The sequence below is a fragment of the Myxine glutinosa genome, chromosome 5, assembly GCF_964187855.1.
Source record: "Myxine glutinosa chromosome 5, kmMyxGlut1.1, whole genome shotgun sequence".
Lineage (NCBI taxonomy): Eukaryota > Metazoa > Chordata > Myxini > Myxiniformes > Myxinidae > Myxine > Myxine glutinosa.
The window spans coordinates 172,407,901-172,427,500 of NC_136265.1; the positions used below are offsets into that span (position 1 = coordinate 172,407,901).

The window sequence follows — 19,600 nt, forward strand, 5'->3', positions numbered from 1 at the left end:
GGTACCATCAGCATAACAGGACAAGCCTGACAAATGTCAAAGCAAGTTATTCCAAGAATTAAAAGAATTTTGAAAAGATCTCCTATATATACAGTCACGTGAAAAAGTAAGTACACCCCATGTAAAGTTTTGACTTTTTCAACATATTTCAACATACAGCTATTTGATCTTCATCTATCTATAATTCCAGCAATCTCTGTGTGTCTGTCTGTGTGTCTGTGTGTCTGTGTGTTTGTCTGTGACCGCTGTTTCTCGACAACCACGGGTCCGATATACTTGAAACTTGCCAGGTATATTGCTGGGGACCCGAGGATGTGCCTTTTCAAGGTTTGTAATTAATCGGACAAGTACCTACCGAGATATGTCCAAAAAACGCTTCAACCAATCAGAGAGCAGCGAGCTATCACGTGTGCCGAACCGTTAATGCAATGCAAGCGTTAATGCGTTAATGCAAGGCTTTTCTTTTTTTCCCTCTTCTCTTTCTACTTTTCCTTGCGATTAAATTGCAAACAGCCAAAATACGTTGGCGCTAATTGAATAATTGGCCATTAACACTAAAATAATCGTAACTGCGATATGCCAACTTCCGGACAGTGCAGCCTTCCATGTTGTTGTTGTTTGCAGCAGCTGTTTGCAGCAAGGCAAGGCTTTTCTTTTTTCCCCTCTTTTCAAACTGCGATTAAATTAAAACGATTCATCCTAACTGCGATTTGCGAACTTCCGGACAGTGACGACTTATCTTCCGGCAGCCAATCACAGAACGCTCTGTTGCGTAGGCGTGGCCGATGTGAGACGAGCGGAGCTGAGCGCGTTACGAGCTGACCGCCATTACGGTACGTAATTCGATTTCTTATGCGCATTATTTCTCCCAATTCAGTCAGAGCGAAGGGCGGAAGCGAAGAGCGTTGCTTTTTTTGTTTACGGGCGTACGGGCGGGGTAGAGCGTACGGGTAGCGTTTTTTTTTTTTTTTGGCCACGGAACGGGCACCCACGTACGGGCAATGCCCTAGTTTCAACAATATTGATAGATAAAGGTGATATAACATAACAAATATCATGAAACATTCACATTTTGTAGTCCATTGTATAATTTAAATAAACATAAATGCAAATTTTGCATGTGGAAAAAGTAAGTACACCCCTACATTTAACACTACTTCAAATACGTAAAATTTGAATCAGATGCACCAGCTCAGGTGCAAATGATGAGAACATCGTTAGAGAGGATCTTGGATGAGCCTGTCTTATTTAAACCTCAGACATTTAGTTTGGTTTGCTCTTTGTTGTTGAAGTGTGCGGCGTCACCATGCCGAGATCAAAAGAGCTCTCTGAGGCCTTCAGAAAGAAGGTTATAGATGCCTACAAGTCTGGGAAGGGATTTAAAAAGATCTCCAAAAAATTTGAAATCAATCAGTCGACTGTTCGGAAGATCATCTACAAGTGGAGAAGATTCCAAACAACTGCCAACTTGTTCAGGCCAGGCCGCCCAGCAGGTTCAGCCCGAGAGCAGACCGCAAGATGCTGAAAAAAGTCTCTAAGAACCCCAGAATGTCATCACGGGGCCTACAGGTAGCTCTTGCCACTGTTGATGTCAAAGTGCATGAGTCTACCATCAGAAAGAGGCTGCACAAATTTGATCAACATGGGAGGTGTGCCAGGAGGAAACCTTTGCTGCCCAGAAAGAACATCAGGGCAAGACTAAAGTTTGCCAATGAACACCTAGGCAAAGACCAGCACTTCTGGAACAATGTGCTCTGGACAGATGAGTCAAAGCTAGAGCTATTTGGCCACAGTACCAGAAGACATGTTTGGCGAAAACCAAAGACAGCATTTGACCACAAGAACCTGATACCAACTGTAAAGCATGGTGGTGGAAATATTATGGTTTGGGGCAGCTTTGCTGCATCAGGGCCTGGGCAGCTCACCATCATAGAATCCACTATGAATTCTTCATTGTACCAGAGGATGCTTGAGGATAATGTGAGGCCATCTGTCGGAAAGTTGAAGCTCAACCGAAGGTGGACCTTGCAACATGACAATGACTCTAAACATACCAGTAAATCCACCAAGGAATGGCTGAAAAGAAAGAAATGGAGGGTTCTGGAATGGCCAAGTCAAAGCCCGGATCTAAATCCCATCGAGATGTTGTGGGGGGATTTGAAACGAGCTGTGCATGCAAGAAACCCCTCAAACATCGCACAGCTGAAAGAATTCTGCATGGAGGAGTGGGCAAAAATTTCTCCCAGTCGATGTCAGAGACTGGTAGACAGTTATAAGAAACGCCTACTTGAGGTTGTTTCTGCCAAAGGGGGCAATACCACCTATTAAAGCCAAGGGTGTACTTACTTTTTCCATCTGCGAAATTTGCATTTATGTTTATTTAAATTATACAATGGACTACAAAATGTAAATGTTTCATGATATTTGTTATATTATATCACCTTTATCTCTCAATATTGTTGAAATGAAGATCAAAGAGCTGTATGTTGAAATATGTTGAAAAAGTCAAAACTTTATATGGGGTGTACTTACTTTTTCATGTGACTGTATATCCGAAAGACATGCTCTATTATTATAACACCCTGCTGAAGTACTAGTTAATAAAAAAACGTTATTAACAATCGATTTCTGTGTACCAAGATGCGATATAATGCACATCTCCTCAAGATACTTTGTGTGAATGCTTTGGTTGTGCTCATGAGGATTGTTGGCTGCTACCCAGTAAACACTTACAGTTCCGGCAATGCATTAAGATGTCACTACGATGTTTCAAACCAGATAGCAATTTCTCACAACATTGCAGAAACGTTGAGTCATGTGCAGGGGTTTGAGGGGAGGGGGGAGAAATGGGACGAGGAGTGGGTGGGATATGGGGAAGGAGATGGTTAGGGGACGTGTGTTTGGGGGACGGACAAGGATGGGAGGACGCTCCATCCGATGGAAGGATCGGAAGTGGTTGGGGGATGGAAAATTGGGAGGATGCTTTCCACCTAAAGCAAATATCAAATTTTGAGTTGAAAAAAAAATCTTCAATCTTGATATCTTTATAAAAAAATTTAAATGGAGGATGTGAAACGAGGGCTTTTTGAAAAAACAACGGGGCGATCAGCCTTTCAGTCCGTTACGCTATCTCCTCCTAAAAGGTTGTGCAGAAATTCACCAAACTTGGTGGTTGTGATCACCACATGGCAGAAGGTGCAAGAGCGGTATCATTTTTGGCCTCGTCCCTTGGGGCAGGGTCAAAAGGTCCAACACCAAGAATGCAATTACAGGCACATTTTAAAATTAAACTTGGTATGTGCAATCCAACATTGGGGGCGCATGGAACATGCAACGATTTTTTGGATTTTACTTCCGGTTCATGCTCCAGGGGTGGGTACGTGGGGTCACCGCTCAATACAGAGAATTTTAAAGTGGTGAAGCTGCTTCAATTTTGGCTATGTCCATATGTCAAAAATGAGGAAGAACCTTTCTAACCCAACATGGTTAATTCTAAAGGGTTCTAAAGCGTAATTGTAACGGGTAATTCTAAAGGATAATTCTCAAGGGTATTTTTAAAGGGTTGTAATGGGCAATTCTAAAGGGTAATTCTAAAGGGTAATTCTAATAGGTAATTCTAAAGGGTAATTCTAAAGGGTAATTCTAAATGGTAATTCTAAATGGTAATTCTAATAGGTGATTCTAAATGGTAATTCTAAATGGTAATTCTAAAGGGTAATTCTAAAGGGTAATTCTAAATGGTAATTCTAAATGGTAATTCTAAAGGGTAATTCTAAAGGGTAATTCTAAATGGTAATTCTAAAGGGTAATTCTAAAGGGTAATTCTAAAGGGTAATTCTAAAGGGTAATTCTAAATGGTAATTCTAAATGGTAATTCTAATAGGTGATTCTAAATGGTAATTCTAAATGGTAATTCCAATAGGTAATTCCAATAGGTAATTCTAAATGGTAATTCTAAATGGTAATTCTAAATGGTAATTCTAAAGGGTAATTCTAAATGGTAATTCTAAATGGTAATTCTAAATGGTAATTCTAAAGGGTAATTCTAAAGGGTGTTACTAAAGGGTAATTCTAAATGGTAATTCTAAATGGTAATTCTAAAGGGTAATTCCAAATGGTAATTCTAAATGGTAATTCTAAATGGTAATTCTAAATGGTAATTCTAAATGGTAATTCTAAATGGTAATTCTAAATGGTAATTCTAAAGGGTAATTCTAAATGGTAATTCTAAATGGTAATTCTAAAGGGTAATTCTAAATTGTAATTCTAAATGGCATTTCTAAATGGTAATTCTAAATGGTAATTCTAAATGGTAATTCTAAATGGTAATTCTAAAGGGTAATTCTAAAGGGTAATTCTAATGGTAATTCTAAATGGTAATTCTAAAGGGTAATTCTAAAGGGTAATTCTAAATGGTAATTCTAAATGGTAATTCTAAAGGGTAATTCTAAATGGTAATTCTAAATGGTAATTCTAAATGGTAATTCTAAATGGTAATTCTAAATGGTAATTCTAAAGGGTAATTGTAAATGATAATTGTAAAGGGTAATTCTAAAGGGTAATTCGAAATGGTAATTCTAAATGGTAATACTAAAGGGTAATTCTAAATGGTAATTCTAAATGGTAATTCTAAATGGTAATTCTAAAGGGTAATTGTAAATGATAATTCTAAAGTGCAATTCTAAATTGTAATTCTAAAGGGTAATTCTAAATGGTAATTCTAAATGGTAATTCTAAATGGTAATTCTAATAGGTAATTCTAAATGGTAATTCTAAATGGTAATTCTAAATGGTAATTCCAAATGGTAATTCTAAATGGTAATTCCAAATGGTAATTCTAAATGGTAATTCTAAAGGGTAATTCTAAAGGGTAATTGGAAATGATAATTGTAAATGGTAATTCTCAAGGGTAATTCTAAATGGTAATTCTAAATGGTAATTCTAAAGGGTAATTCTAACGGGTAATTCTAATCTGTAATTCTAAATGGTAATTCTAAAGGGTAATTTTAAATGGTAATTCTAAATGGTAATTCTAAAGGGTAATTCTAAAGGGTAATTCTAATCGGTAATTCTAAATGGTAATTCTAAATGGTAATTCTAAAGGGTCATTCTAAAGGGTAATTCTAAGAGGTAATTCGAAATGGTAATTCTAAAGGGCAATTCTAAAGGGTAATTCCAATAGGTAATTCTAAATGGTAATTCTAAAGGGTAATTCTCATGGGTAATTCTAAGAGGTAATTCTAAATGGTAATTCTAAAGGGTAATTCTAAATGGTAATTCTAATCGGTAATTCTAAATGGTAATTCTAAAGGATAATTCTAAAGGGTAATTCTAAATCGCCCTCTCTCAGATCTCTCGATGTCTCCATGTCTCTCGGTCCCTGCTCTCAAATGTTGTGTTTGTGTCCTTCCCCCTCTCTCCCCATCTTGTCTACCGCTCCCGATGTTATATGTTTTATGTGTCGGTTTGTCTTTCTGTGTGATTAATGTTCGCTCTTTCACGAGCCTCGATCTTGTATACAAAAAAAAAAAAGAAAAAAAAAAAAGGTAATTCTAAATGGTAATTCTAAAGGGTAATTCTAAAGGGTAATTCTAAAGGGTAATTCTAAATTGTAATTCTAAATGGTATTTCTAAATGGTAATTCTAAAGGGTAATTCTAAAGGGTAATTCTAAATGGTAATTCTAAATGGTAATTCTAAATGGTAATTCTAAATGGTAATTCTAAATGGTAATTCTAAATGGTAATTCTAAAGGGTAATTCTAAAGGGTAATTCTAAATGGTAATTCTAAATGGTAATTCTCAAGGGTAATTCTAAAGGGTAATTCTAAAGGGCAATTCTAAATGGTAATTCTAAATGGTAATTCTAAATGGTAATTCTAAATGGTAATTCTAAAGGGTAATTCTAAATGGTAATTCTAAAAGGTAATTCTAAATGGTAATTCTAAATGGTAATTCTAAATGGTAATTCCAAATGGTAATTCTAAATGGTAATTCTAATAGGTAATTCTAAATGGTAATTCTAAATGGTAATTCTAAAGGGTAATTCTAAATGGTAATTCCAAATAGTAATTCCAAATGGTAATTCCAAATGGTAATTCTAAATGGTAATTCTAAATGGTAATTTTAAATGGTAATTCTAAATGGTAATTCTAAATGGTAATTCTAAATGGTAATTCTAAATGGTAATTCTAAATGGTAATTCTAAATGGTAATTCTAAATGGTAATTTTAAATGGTAATTCTAAATGGTAATTCTAAAGGGTAATTCTAAATGGTAATTCTAAATGGTAATTCTAAAGGGTAATTCTAAAGGGTAATTCTAAATGGTAATTCTAAATGGTAATTCTAAAGGGTAATTCTAAATGGTAATTCTAAATGGTAATTCTAAATGGTAATTCTAAATGGTAATTCTAAAGGGTAATTCTAAATGGTAATTCTAAATGGTAATTCTAAATGGTAATTCTAAATGGTAATTCTAATAGGTGATTCTAAATGGTAATTCTAATAGGTAATTCCAATAGGTAATTCTAAATGGTAATTCTAAATGGTAATTCTAAATGGTAATTCTAAAGGGTAATTCTAAAGGGTAATTCTAAATGGTAATTCTAAATGGTAATTCTAAAGGGTAATTCTAAATGGCATTTCTAAATGGTAATTCTAAATGGTAATTCTAAATGGTAATTCTAAATGGTAATTCTAAAGGGTAATTCTAAAGGGTAATTCTAATGGTAATTCTAAATGGTAATTCTAAAGGGTAATTCTAAAGGGTAATTCTAAATGGTAATTCTAAATGGTAATTCTAAATGGTAATTCTAAAGGGTAATTCTAAATGGTAATTCTAAATGGTAATTCTAAATGGTAATTCTAAATGGTAATTCTAAATGGTAATTCTAAAGGGTAATTGTAAATGATAATTGTAAAGGGTAATTCTAAAGGGTAATTCGAAATGGTAATTCTAAATGGTAATACTAAAGGGTAATTCTAAATGGTAATTCTAAATGGTAATTCTAAATGGTAATTCTAAAGGGTAATTGTAAATGATAATTCTAAAGTGCAATTCTAAATTGTAATTCTAAAGGGTAATTCTAAATGGTAATTCTAAATGGTAATTCTAAATGGTAATTCTAATAGGTAATTCTAAATGGTAATTCTAAATGGTAATTCTAAATGGTAATTCCAAATGGTAATTCTAAATGGTAATTCCAAATGGTAATTCTAAATGGTAATTCTAAAGGGTAATTCTAAAGGGTAATTGGAAATGATAATTGTAAATGGTAATTCTCAAGGGTAATTCTAAATGGTAATTCTAAATGGTAATTCTAAAGGGTAATTCTAACGGGTAATTCTAATCTGTAATTCTAAATGGTAATTCTAAAGGGTAATTTTAAATGGTAATTCTAAATGGTAATTCTAAAGGGTAATTCTAAAGGGTAATTCTAATCGGTAATTCTAAATGGTAATTCTAAATGGTAATTCTAAAGGGTCATTCTAAAGGGTAATTCTAAGAGGTAATTCGAAATGGTAATTCTAAAGGGCAATTCTAAAGGGTAATTCCAATAGGTAATTCTAAATGGTAATTCTAAAGGGTAATTCTCATGGGTAATTCTAAGAGGTAATTCTAAATGGTAATTCTAAAGGGTAATTCTAAATGGTAATTCTAATCGGTAATTCTAAATGGTAATTCTAAAGGATAATTCTAAAGGGTAATTCTAAATCGCCCTCTCTCAGATCTCTCGATGTCTCCATGTCTCTCGGTCCCTGCTCTCAAATGTTGTGTTTGTGTCCTTCCCCCTCTCTCCCCATCTTGTCTACCGCTCCCGATGTTATATGTTTTATGTGTCGGTTTGTCTTTCTGTGTGATTAATGTTCGCTCTTTCACGAGCCTCGATCTTGTATACAAAAAAAAAAAAGAAAAAAAAAAAGGTAATTCTAAATGGTAATTCTAAAGGGTAATTCTAAAGGGTAATTGTAAATTGTAATTCTAAATGGTATTTCTAAATGGTAATTCTAAAGGGTAATTCTAAAGGGTAATTCTAAATGGTAATTCTAAATGGTAATTCTAAATGGTAATTCTAAATGGTAATTCTAAATGGTAATTCTAAATGGTAATTCTAAAGGGTAATTCTAAAGGGTAATTCTAAATGGTAATTCTAAATGGTAATTCTCAAGGGTAATTCTAAAGGGTAATTCTAAAGGGCAATTCTAAATGGTAATTCTAAATGGTAATTCTAAATGGTAATTCTAAATGGTAATTCTAAAGGGTAATTCTAAATGGTAATTCTAAAAGGTAATTCTAAATGGTAATTCTAAATGGTAATTCTAAATGGTAATTCTAAATGGTAATTCCAAATGGTAATTCTAAATGGTAATTCTAATAGGTAATTCTAAATGGTAATTCTAAATGGTAATTCTAAAGGGTAATTCTAAATGGTAATTCCAAATAGTAATTCCAAATGGTAATTCCAAATGGTAATTCTAAATGGTAATTCTAAAGGGTAATTCCAAATGATAATTCTAAATGGTAATTCTAAATGGTAATTCCAAATGGTAATTCCAAATGGTAATTCTAAAGGGTAATTCTAAAGGGTAATTCTAAATGGTAATTCTAAAGGGTAATTCTAAATGGTAATTCTAAAGGGTAATTCTAAATGGTAATTCTAAATGGTAATTCTAAATGGTAATTCCAAAGGGTAATTCTAAATGGTAATTCTAAAGGGTAATTCTAAATGGGAATTCTAAAGGGTAATTCTATAGGGTAATTCTAAATGGTAATTCTAAATGGTAATTCTAAATGGTAATTCCAAATGGTAATTCCAAATGGTAATTCTAAAGGGTAATTCTAAAGGGTAATTCTCAATTGTAATTCTAAATGGTAATTCTAAATGGTAATTCTAAAGGGTAATTCTAAATGGTAATTCTAAATGGTAATTCTAAAGGGTAATTCTAAATTGTAATTCTAAATGGTATTTCTAAAGGGTAATTCTAAATGGTAATTCTAAATGGTGATTCTAAATGGTAATTGGAAATGATAATTGGAAATGGTAATTCTAAAGGGTAATTCTAAATGGTAATTCTAAATGGTAATTCTAAAGGGTCATTCTAAAGGGTAATTCTAATCGGTAATTCAAAATGGTAATTCTAAATGGTAATTCTAAAGGGTAATTCTAAAGGGTAATTCTAAAGGGTAATTCTAAATGGTAATTCTAAATGGTAATTCTAAAGGGTAATTCTAAATGGTAATTCTAAATGGTAATTCTAAATGGTAATTCTAAATGGTAATTCTAAATGGTAATTCTAAATGGTAATTCTAAAGGGTAATTGTAAATGATAATTCTAAATGGTAATTCTAAAGAGTAATTCTAAAGGGTAATTGTAAATGATAATTCTAAATGGTAATTCTAAATGGTAATTCTAAAGGGTAATTCTAAAGGGTAATTCTAAAGGGTAATTCTAAAGGGTAATTCTAAATGGTAATTCTAAAGGGTAATTCTAAATGGTAATTCTAAATGGTAATTCTAAATGGTGACTCCAAAGGGTAATTCTAAATGGTAATTCTAAATGGTAATTCTAAATGGTAATTCTAAATGGTAATTCTAAAGGGTAATTCTAAAGGGTAATTCTAAAGGGTAATTCTAAATGGTAATTCTAAATGGTAATTCTAAATGGTAATTCTAAAGGGTAATTCTAAATGGTAATTCTAAATGGTAATTCTAAACGGTAATTCTAAATGGTAATTCTAAATGGTAATTCTAAATGGTAATTCTAAAGGGTAATTGTAAATGATAATTCTAAATGGTAATTCTAGAGTAATTCTAAAGGGTAATTGTAAATGATAATTCTCAATGGTAATTCTAAATGGTAATTCTAAAGGGTAATTCTAAAGGGTAATTCTAAATGGTAATTCTAAAGGGTAATTCTAAATGGTAATTCTAAATGGTAATTCTAAAGGGTAGTTCTAAATGGTAATTCTAAATGGTAATTCTAAATGGTAATTCTGAAGGGTAGTTCTAAATGGTAATTCTAAATGGTAATTCTAAATGGTAATTCTAAATGGTGACTCTAAAGGGTAATTCTAAATGGTAATTCTAAATGGTAATTCTAAAGGGTAATTGTAAATGGTGATTCTAAAGGGTTCCGTTCGTTTCTAGGCTCTGCTGATTTCATATTAAAAATACCAAAATGAACCGCTTCCTTCAGACATGGGTGTGATTTTTAACTCTAAATCTGATATTGGGCCATTCCTGATGAACCTTTTGGCAATCATTCATCATTGCGTTAGGTGGGAAACGTGGGAAATGCGATGATGCGCCCTGGACTTCTCTCTAATTTTTAATTGAAATAAGATTTTAAAATTTGATTTCCAGAAGGAACAAGTAATGCAATTCAAGGATAATAAAAATATATATCTTTGTTCCTTCCACCTAAGTGCCCTATTTTTAGGGAGACGCCTTACAAGCTGAAATAAAGATGTGTTTTAGGCCTAACACATATTTAAAATTTAAAAACACAGACTACAATTAATGAGATATACAGTGCATTCTGAAAGTATTCAGACCCCTTCACTTTTTTCACATTTTGTTATGTTGCAGCCTTATGCTGAAATCGTTGAAATTCATTTTTTCCCTCATCAATCTACACTCAATACCCCATAATGACAAAGAGAAAACAGGATTTTAGAAAGCTTTGCAAATTTATTAAAAAGAAAAAACTGAAATATCACATTGACATAAGTATTCATACCCTTTGCTATGACACTTGAAATTTAGATCAGGTGCCTCCCATTTCTCTTGATCATCTTTGAGATGTTTCTGCACCTTGATTGGAGTCCACCTTTGGTAAATTCAATTGATTGGACATGATTTAGAAAGGCACACACCTGTCTATATAAGGTCTCACAGCTGACAATGCATATCAGAGCAAAATCCAAGCCATGAGGTCGAAGGAACTGCCTGCACAGCTCAGGGACAGGATTGTGTCAAGGCACAGATCTGGGGAAGCCTACAAAAAAAATTTCTGCTGCATTGAAGGTTCCCAAGAGCACAGTGGCCTCCATAATTCTTAAATTGAAGAAGTTTGGAACAACCAGGACTCTTCCGAGAGCTGGCCGCCCGGCCAAACTGAGCAATCGGGGGAGAAGGGCCTTGGTAAGAGAGGTGACCAAGAACCCGATGGTCACTCTGGCTGAGCTCCAGAGATCCTGTGTGGAGATGGAAGAAACTTCCAGAAGGACAACCATCACTGCAGCACTCCACCGATCTGGGCTTTATGGCAGAGTGGCCAGACAGAAGCCAAACAGTTCAATCTTGGTTTCATCAGACCACAGAATCTTGTTTCTCAGTCTGAGAGTCCTTTAGGTGCTTTTTTGCAAACTCTAAGCGGGCTTTCATGTGTCTTTCACTGAGGAGAGGCTTCCGCCTGGCCAATCTGCCATATATCCCAGATCGGTGGAGTGTTGCAGTGATGGTTGTCCTTCTGGAAGTTTCTCCCATCTCCACACAAGATCTCTGGAACTCAGCCAGAGTGACCATCAGGTTCTTGGTAACCTCTTTTACCAAGGCCCTTCTCCCCCGATTGCTCAGTTTAGCCGGGCGGCCAGCTCTAAGAAGAGTCCTGGTTGTTCAAAACTTCTTCCATTTAAGAATTATGGAGGCCACTGTGCTCTTGGGAACCTTCAATGAAGCAGAAATTTTTTTGTAGGCTTCCCCAGTTCTGCGTCTCGACACAATCCTGTCTCTGAGCTCTGCAGGCAGTTCCTTCGACCTCATGGCTTGGTTTTTGCTCTGATATGCATTGTCAGCTGTGAGACCTTATATAGACAGGTGTGTGCCTTTCCAAATCATGTCCAATAAATTGAATTTACCACAGGTGGACTCCAATCAAGGTGTAGAAACATCTCAAAGATGATCAAGAGAAATGGGAGGCACCTGAGCTAAATTTCAAGTGTCATAGCAAAGGGTCGGAATACTTATGTAAATGTGATATTTCAGTTTTGTAATTTTCATAAATTTGCAAACCTTTCTAAAATCCTGCTTTCTCTTTGTCATTATGGGGTATTGAGTGTAGATTGATGAGGGAAAAAATGAATTTAAACAATTTCAGCATAAGGCTGCAACATAACAAAATGTGAAACAAGTACACATACATTCAAAGTACACCGCCCCATGCCAAATAATTAAATATGCTGCAGCGCGGCATTGCCGGGGCGCCTCTGGCGCCCGGCAATACCGCAGTGCAGCTCATTAAGGCTGCATTGGGAGGGAGGGGTGTACACTAATTGATTGATTAATTGTATAATTAAAATCAATAAAAGATTATCACAAAATATTTTCATAATCAATTGGCTAATCGCATAACTAAACCACTAGTGCTTCATCCGAAGATGTATCTTTTAGAAATTTAATTAAATAAGTCATTTATAAAAAATTAAATAATTAATTGATTACTCAATAAATAATTAATCGATTAATCAATAAATAATTAATAGATGAAATGATTAATCAATAAATCAAAAATATCCTTGATAGCCACATCACTTGGTCACTCATGTCCAAATATTAGCTTTCCAGCTCAAAAGGTGCCTGAGATATTGGCCAAATGAGAAAGAAAATAAATAAATGATTAATAATGAAAATAAATAAATAATAATCATAAAAAAATTAAATTATTAATCAATTTGGTCAGAGAACACATAAACTACCACTATTTCATCAGAATCTGTAACTTTAAAAAAAAAAATTTTTTTGTCATTAATCGAATAATTAAATAATTAATCGATTAATTGATTAATTAATAAATCAAAAATATCCTTTGCAGCCAAATCACCTGGTCATTGGCATGTCCAAATATCAGCTTCCTAACTCAAAAGGTGCCTGAGTTAATAATGGTCAGAAGAGAAATGAAATTTAATTAATTAAATAAGTACTTAATTAAACGCTAATAATTAAATAACTCCTCAATTAATTGATTATTCAAAAAACAAAAAATACCGTATTTGACAAAGGACTTGCTCACTACTGTGCCGAAATTTCAGCTTCCTAGCTCAAAGGATGGCTGAGATATCGTCCGGACAACCAAGAAAGAAAACAAACAAACAAACAAGTACACATACATTCAAAGTACACCGCCCCATGCCAAATAATTAAATATGCTGCAGCGCGGCATTGCCGGGGCGCCTCCGGCGCCCGGCAATACCGCAGTGCAGCTCATTGAGGCTGCATTGGGAGGGAGAGGTGTACACTAATTGATTGATTAATTGTATAATTAAAATCAATAAAAGATTATCACAAAATATTTTCATAATCAATTGGCTAATCGCATAACTAAACCAGTAGTGCTTCATCCGAAGATGTATCTTTTAGAAATTTAATTAAATAAGTCATTTATAAAAAATTAAATAATTAATTGATTACTCAATAAATAATTAATCGATTAATCAATAAATACTTAATAGATGAAATGATTAATCAATAAATCAAAAATATCCTTGATAGCCACATCACTTGGTCACTCATGTCCAAATATTAGCTTCCCAGCTCAAAAGGTGCCTGAGATATTGGCCAAATGAGAAAGAAAATAAATAAATGATTAATAATGAAAATAAATAAATAATAATCATAAAAAAATTAAATTATTAATCAATTTGGTCAGAGAACACATAAACTACCACTATTTCATCAGAATCTGTAACTTAAAAAAAAAAAAATTTTTTGTCATTAATCGAATAATTAAATAATTAATCGATTAATTGATTAATTAATAAATCAAAAATATCCTTTGCAGCCAAATCACCTGGTCATTGGCATGTCCAAATATCAGCTTCCTAACTCAAAAGGTGCCTGAGTTAATAATGGTCAGAAGATAAATGAAATTTAATTAATTAAATAAGTACTTAATTAAACGCTAATAATTAAATAACTCCTCAATTAATTGATTATTCAAAAAACAAAAAATACCGTATTTGACAAAGGACTTGCTCACTACTGTGCCGAAATTTCAGCTTCCTAGCTCAAAGGATGGCTGAGATATCGTCCGGACAACCAAGAAAGAAAGAAAACAAGAAATCAACCAGAGTGAAAACTGAGTACTCTCTTTCAGCGTGCGTCACTGCCGAGCCCCCTTCGGTGCCCAGCAATGACGATTTGCAATGCCTGGAGATGGCATAGGAAAGGTGCGGTGTACAACAACCAAGAAAACAAACAAACAAGAAACCAGAGTGAAAACTGAGTACTCTCTTTCAGCGTGCGTCACTGCCGAGCCCCCTTTGGTGCCCGGCAATGACGATTTGCAATGCCTGGAGATGGCATAGGAAAGGAGCGGTGTACAAAAAGTGAAGGGGTCTGAATACTTTCTGAATGCACTGTAAATAACCAAGGCACATGTGATTAACTGGATCCATATTTTTACCCACACTGCCCCATCCAATGGGGGGTTCATTGAGAAGATTACAAATGAGCAAAATAAGGGAAGGGGAGGTTACAGGAGAGAAAGCAGGGTAGTCGTGGATTGGAATGGGAAGAGAAGGCAAATGCTGAAAGAGCATAGGAGCACTGTGATTGGATGGAAAGGCACGTGTGCAGCATGAGGGTGAAGGGTGCAGGTGATTTTAAAAAACCCCGCCATTTTGCATACATTTAAACAGATGGCCTCTCACTGCAGTGCATGTAGTCAAACACAGCCGTTACCGACCAAACGGCACAACCACAATAACCAACATTCAACAGCAGCCGGTGTGATGAAATGAGCAGCTGGGCTCCATGGCAATGGTTAGTTGAGCCTTTAAGCACACAAAGAAGTGGAGATAAACACCATATCAACCCTTGTCGTCTTTGCAAGATACCCCAAACATGATACACTATACCCCAAACGGATGTCAGCAGGCCACACGTCCTTCAAATGAACATCAGCAGTAATTGTTTAGATGGATTTTATTGGAAGTGTGAAAACATGAGCACTCGTAATCCTTCCAACTTCGCAGAGATGGCGAGCCAAGACATTGTGGGAAAAGGGCTTGGGGAGTAAAGATTCCTGCCAAAAAAACCGTGGCTCATAACCTGCGCTTGATAGTGCATGTGGAAACCAAAGCAAAACCACAAACCATGTGGGTTATAAAATTACATGAACAGAACAGGTCCTCCTAAAGATGAACACTCAATGAAGAACAATTAATAAGGTGTTAATAATTCAATGCCATTCTAGGACTGGCATTTTTAATGGAAAAGATAAATGAGTACCACGATGGTTCAGGGCATTTGGCAAAGACGGCACTTAATAGTACAATGTCAATAAGATTCCATTAGAATCACAAATACATTTTGTATTTACCACCACGTACCAGCAAATACAAAAACACAGCAAAGCGAAGGATTTTGGAACTTAACGAAAGGGTTCAAATAAAGAAACCAGGAATCTTTCCCTAAACATGGAGGAGTTCATATTTATTTTATTAAACATCGATTGAAGACTCTTGTGGAACTTTTACACCGATCACGTACAGAACAAACATTGGTCGAAGTCAGTTCCCATTAATGCAAATTTTAATGACAATGGATAAACACCGTATTTTTTCGCGTGAAAGTCGATACTTTTTTTTCCTTGGAGTCTGGGCCTCGACTTCTACTCGGAATTTACTTGTGCATGAATGAATGAATGAATGAATGAATGATCGTTTTAAGGCCATTTTCCCCGCTGCAGCGGGGGTTAGCCTTGCGGGCCCCATGACAATCATGGTTCCCTGTTTGAGGCAATGTTTTTATGACCGGATGCCCTTCCTGACGCCAACCCTTAGTCGCCTCTTACGATGCGCAGGGATACGGTGCACCTATTCTAAACCGGGGCACACACCGGGATCATTCATCCCAGCAAGCTGGTACTCAATTTGCCGACCTCGGAAGGATGACAGGCTGAGTCAACCCCCCTGGCGTTAATTTAGCGATCAACCGGGATTCGAACCCAGGATCCTAGGGTCCCAAGCCGGCACCCTAACCGCTAAGCCAACACCAGGCTGAATGTGCATGAATTAAACATATTGGTTTAATCGACCATGGTTTAAGTCTTCAAGACGTTGAATTGCTTGAATGAAAAAAATTTGCAAGTATTATTATCTCCACACTTTAAAAAAAAAAAAAAAAAATGTAGGGATATTGTAATCGGCTCTGTCCATCTGCCCATCCGTCATGCTTTCTTCTCTTAAACGGTTGGGCAGAAATTCACCAAACTTGGTAGTTGTGATCACCACATGAAAAAAGGTGCGAGAGCAGTATCATTTTGGCCCCGCCCCCTGAAGTGAGGTCAAGAGGTTAAATACCAAAATAAATGCAATTACAGGCACATTTTAAACCTTTCAAAAAAAAAAGAAACTTTGTACAGTAAAATCCCCACTTTTGAAAATTCATAATCCGTCCAACCCAATTATTTGCAGGTTTTTATATGTATAATATACTGTTACAACTTTTGCATTTCCTGCGCTCCAGAAACACGCGGGTTTTGCAAGCATAAACCATCCGCACCCACCAACGGACCCACAACATGGTTGCTATTTTTTGTTTAAGGATGTTTTGCAACATTGTTGCTCTCTTGCATAATTATTTTATCATATATATTTGATCGATCGAGAACCGCAACTGATTATTTCATTATATATGTATTGTTCCTTTCATCATTCACATGATTAAAGTGTAACATATGGTATGTATCTCTTGCACCGATCAGCGAGGCTGGTTCATGGCAAGTAAAAATAAACTTTAAAATGAAATTCTAACAGACGGACTATGATGCCAGGACGTTTAAAATTATGCAATTGAAACTGAACGTCTATCTTCGTAAGTGTTACGGTCTGTGACCTTTTCTTCCCTCCCACCCCCTGATTTTGATTTGTTATGGTTGTGACCTTTCTTTTTTCTCTGATGCTTCTTCTTCTTCTTCTTCTTCTTCTGATGCTTGAAACAATGCCCCAACATTCGCTAATCCGTGGCAGTTTTCAAGAAAAAAAACATCCCCCGCGAATGTCGGGGTTTTACGGAAAATGTAATCAGCATTGGGGGATGCCATTGAGTTTGCTCTAGTTGCTAAATTCAAAGAAATCATTGGAAAGGCTGGGCTTTTCTTTAAAATGTTAATCTGTTGACCGACGCATGCAAAATTATCCAATCAATATCAAGCGTGCACTCACCAATTACGTTTGATCCATATCTTTCCATCCTAACCGTATGTATCCATCCTTACTATGTAGTCTCAAAATGCCTCCCATAAAGTCCTGCAAGTCGTACTTTTAAATTGAAAGTTGATAAGTATTCAGGTGTTCATTACCTGTTCAGCCTGGCGGAGGTATGCGCTGTGCCGAGCTATTACCCTGCGCTCACGAAGCAAAAATCAGGGTTAGGTATTTGGTTGTGTCCGTACGTGTGGCATGTCTGCATTTAAAAAAAATCATTTTCTCGGCTACCGTTGGTCTGATTGACACGAAATTTTACCACAAGAGTGCCTCCGCCTGCAGAATTCTTTGATTCATAATTATAACGTCATAGGTCACGTGGTACGGACGCCATTTTGGAAAAACGTTACACCTTTATATCTCCCGAACCACTCAATGGAAAAAACGAAACATGGCTCATTGTCAAGTACTCCCCATGGGGAATAAGATATGTTAATGATGTCATCGGTGCCTTTATTATGACGTCATAATTCGACAAGTACAACGCTTGATCTGATCAGAATGAAACAAAAAATTCCTCTGCAAATGTTAGTCCGATGGAAAAGAAAATTTCACCATATGAGTGCCTCCTCCTGTAGAATATTTTAATGCTAATTATGACGTCATAAGTCACGTGGTACAGACGCCATCTTGGAAAAACCGAAAAACGTTGCACCTCAATATCTCCAATACCGCTCCATGGAAAAAGTTGAAACGTGGCTCATTGTAAAGAACCTATCATGGGGAATAGGTGCTGTTTACGATGACGTCATTGGTGCCGTAATTATGACGTCATAATTCGACAGGGGCAACGCTTAGTCTCATCAGTTTGAAATGTATTGTGCATGATCTATGCAACAATTATATTAGAGAATATAAATTTATGATGTCATTGCTCACGCGATCTGGCAGCCATATGGATCCAAAGAAAAAAAAAACGTTCAAAAACAGAAGAGTTGTCTCACATCAAGTTGACTGCGCAGAGTAAGTATTCTATAAATACCATCTAGTTTATTAAGTAGTGAACTGCGACAAATTGTAATGTGTTATGATCCAGAGCTGATAATGATTCTCTCGCTTGATTTAAATGCTGTACCTCTCTCTATACGTGATAACAAACATGTTGAAAAACTATTTACATTCCTCATTTATCCCGAAAGGTCATCCCACAAAGTAATTAGGTCATCCCTCCATGTTGGGGACTAATAATAGGCACAAAACAGCTCATTAATATCCATGACCCTGGAAATACCATAGGCAGCGATTCATTGTGACAGGGTCAGGGAGGAATTAACACCTCGATTGTTCTGACTGACTAACAGTTTTGATAACGACCGTAGTTGATCGGCTTCATCCTATACTGTACTCCAAATCGACTTATCTATGAATGAAGGGAAGAAAAGGGGAAAATTAGCCTATTTAACTTATACGCCAAAAATACGGTATTATTATGGAGTTGAACCTGGGTTCTGAGCATAATGGCACCCTCAGTTCAGATGGTAACATTAACCAGGCCACTCAAGTGTTCAAGATGTAGTAGAGATTATTTATACACAATAATCGAACACAATTTATACACAATCGAATAGCCTGGTGTTGGCTTAGCGGTTAGGGTGCCGGCTTGGGATCCAAGGATCCTGGGTTCGAATCCCGGTTGATCGCTGAATTAATGCCAGGGGGGTTGACTCAGCCTGTCATCCTCCAGAGGTCGGCAAATTGAGTACCAGCTTGCTGGGATGAATGATCCTGGTGTGTACCCCGGTTTAGAATAGGTACACTGTATCCCTGCGCATAGTAAGAGGTGACTAAGGGTTGGCGTCAGGAAGGGCATCCGGCCATAAAAAAACATTGCCTCAAACAGGGAACCATGATTGTCATGGGGCCCGCAAGGCCAACCCCTGCTCTAGGGGGGAAGAAATGGCCTTAAAACGATCATTCATTTATTTTCATTCAATCGAACGTAACACCTTGGTTAGCAACAACAAAACCACAATCCCAATGATAGAGAAATATTTATTAACCATAATACATGAACAGGTGTGAGACGATAAGAATGGCGTAAAACCTATAATTGACTAAACTACTGCTGCAGGTTGATAAGCGAGCACGAACCTCCATCGCCGCTGCGAGGCGTTCACGGCGAATCGGGGAGGGCAAGATGGAAGTCATGAGGCCAGACAACTCTGCGAGGTGGGCCAGCTCGCAGGGCGGCAGGTCAATGCAGGCTGACAACGCCGAGGGCTCTGGTGCATCGTCCAACCGCTCATCCTCGAGCTCTTCCTCGCCACCTACGTCTTGGGTGATGTCCACGGAAGGGTCTTTTCCTTGAACCTGTAAAATGAACAGGAAGAGGAATGGGGAGGGAATATAACTGAAGAAGGAATGCTGGAATGGAGGACGTACAAGTGTGGC

The 19,600-nt window shown here is 36.1% G+C and overlaps 1 protein-coding gene across 4 annotated transcripts in view; it reads right to left on the reverse strand.

Annotated features, from left to right (window-relative positions):
• The window catches only part of LOC137426724 (serine/threonine-protein phosphatase 4 regulatory subunit 3), a 72,588-nt gene that overhangs the window by 50,250 nt on the left and 2,738 nt on the right, over nucleotides 1-19,600 (reverse strand). For all 4 annotated transcript variants that reach the window (XM_068115537.2, XM_068115538.2, XM_078779086.1 and 1 more), the window contains one exon: nucleotides 19,301-19,519. In XM_068115537.2, the coding sequence (XP_067971638.1) occupies nucleotides 19,301-19,519 (219 nt within the window). The remainder of the gene's footprint in view (nucleotides 1-19,300; nucleotides 19,520-19,600) is intronic.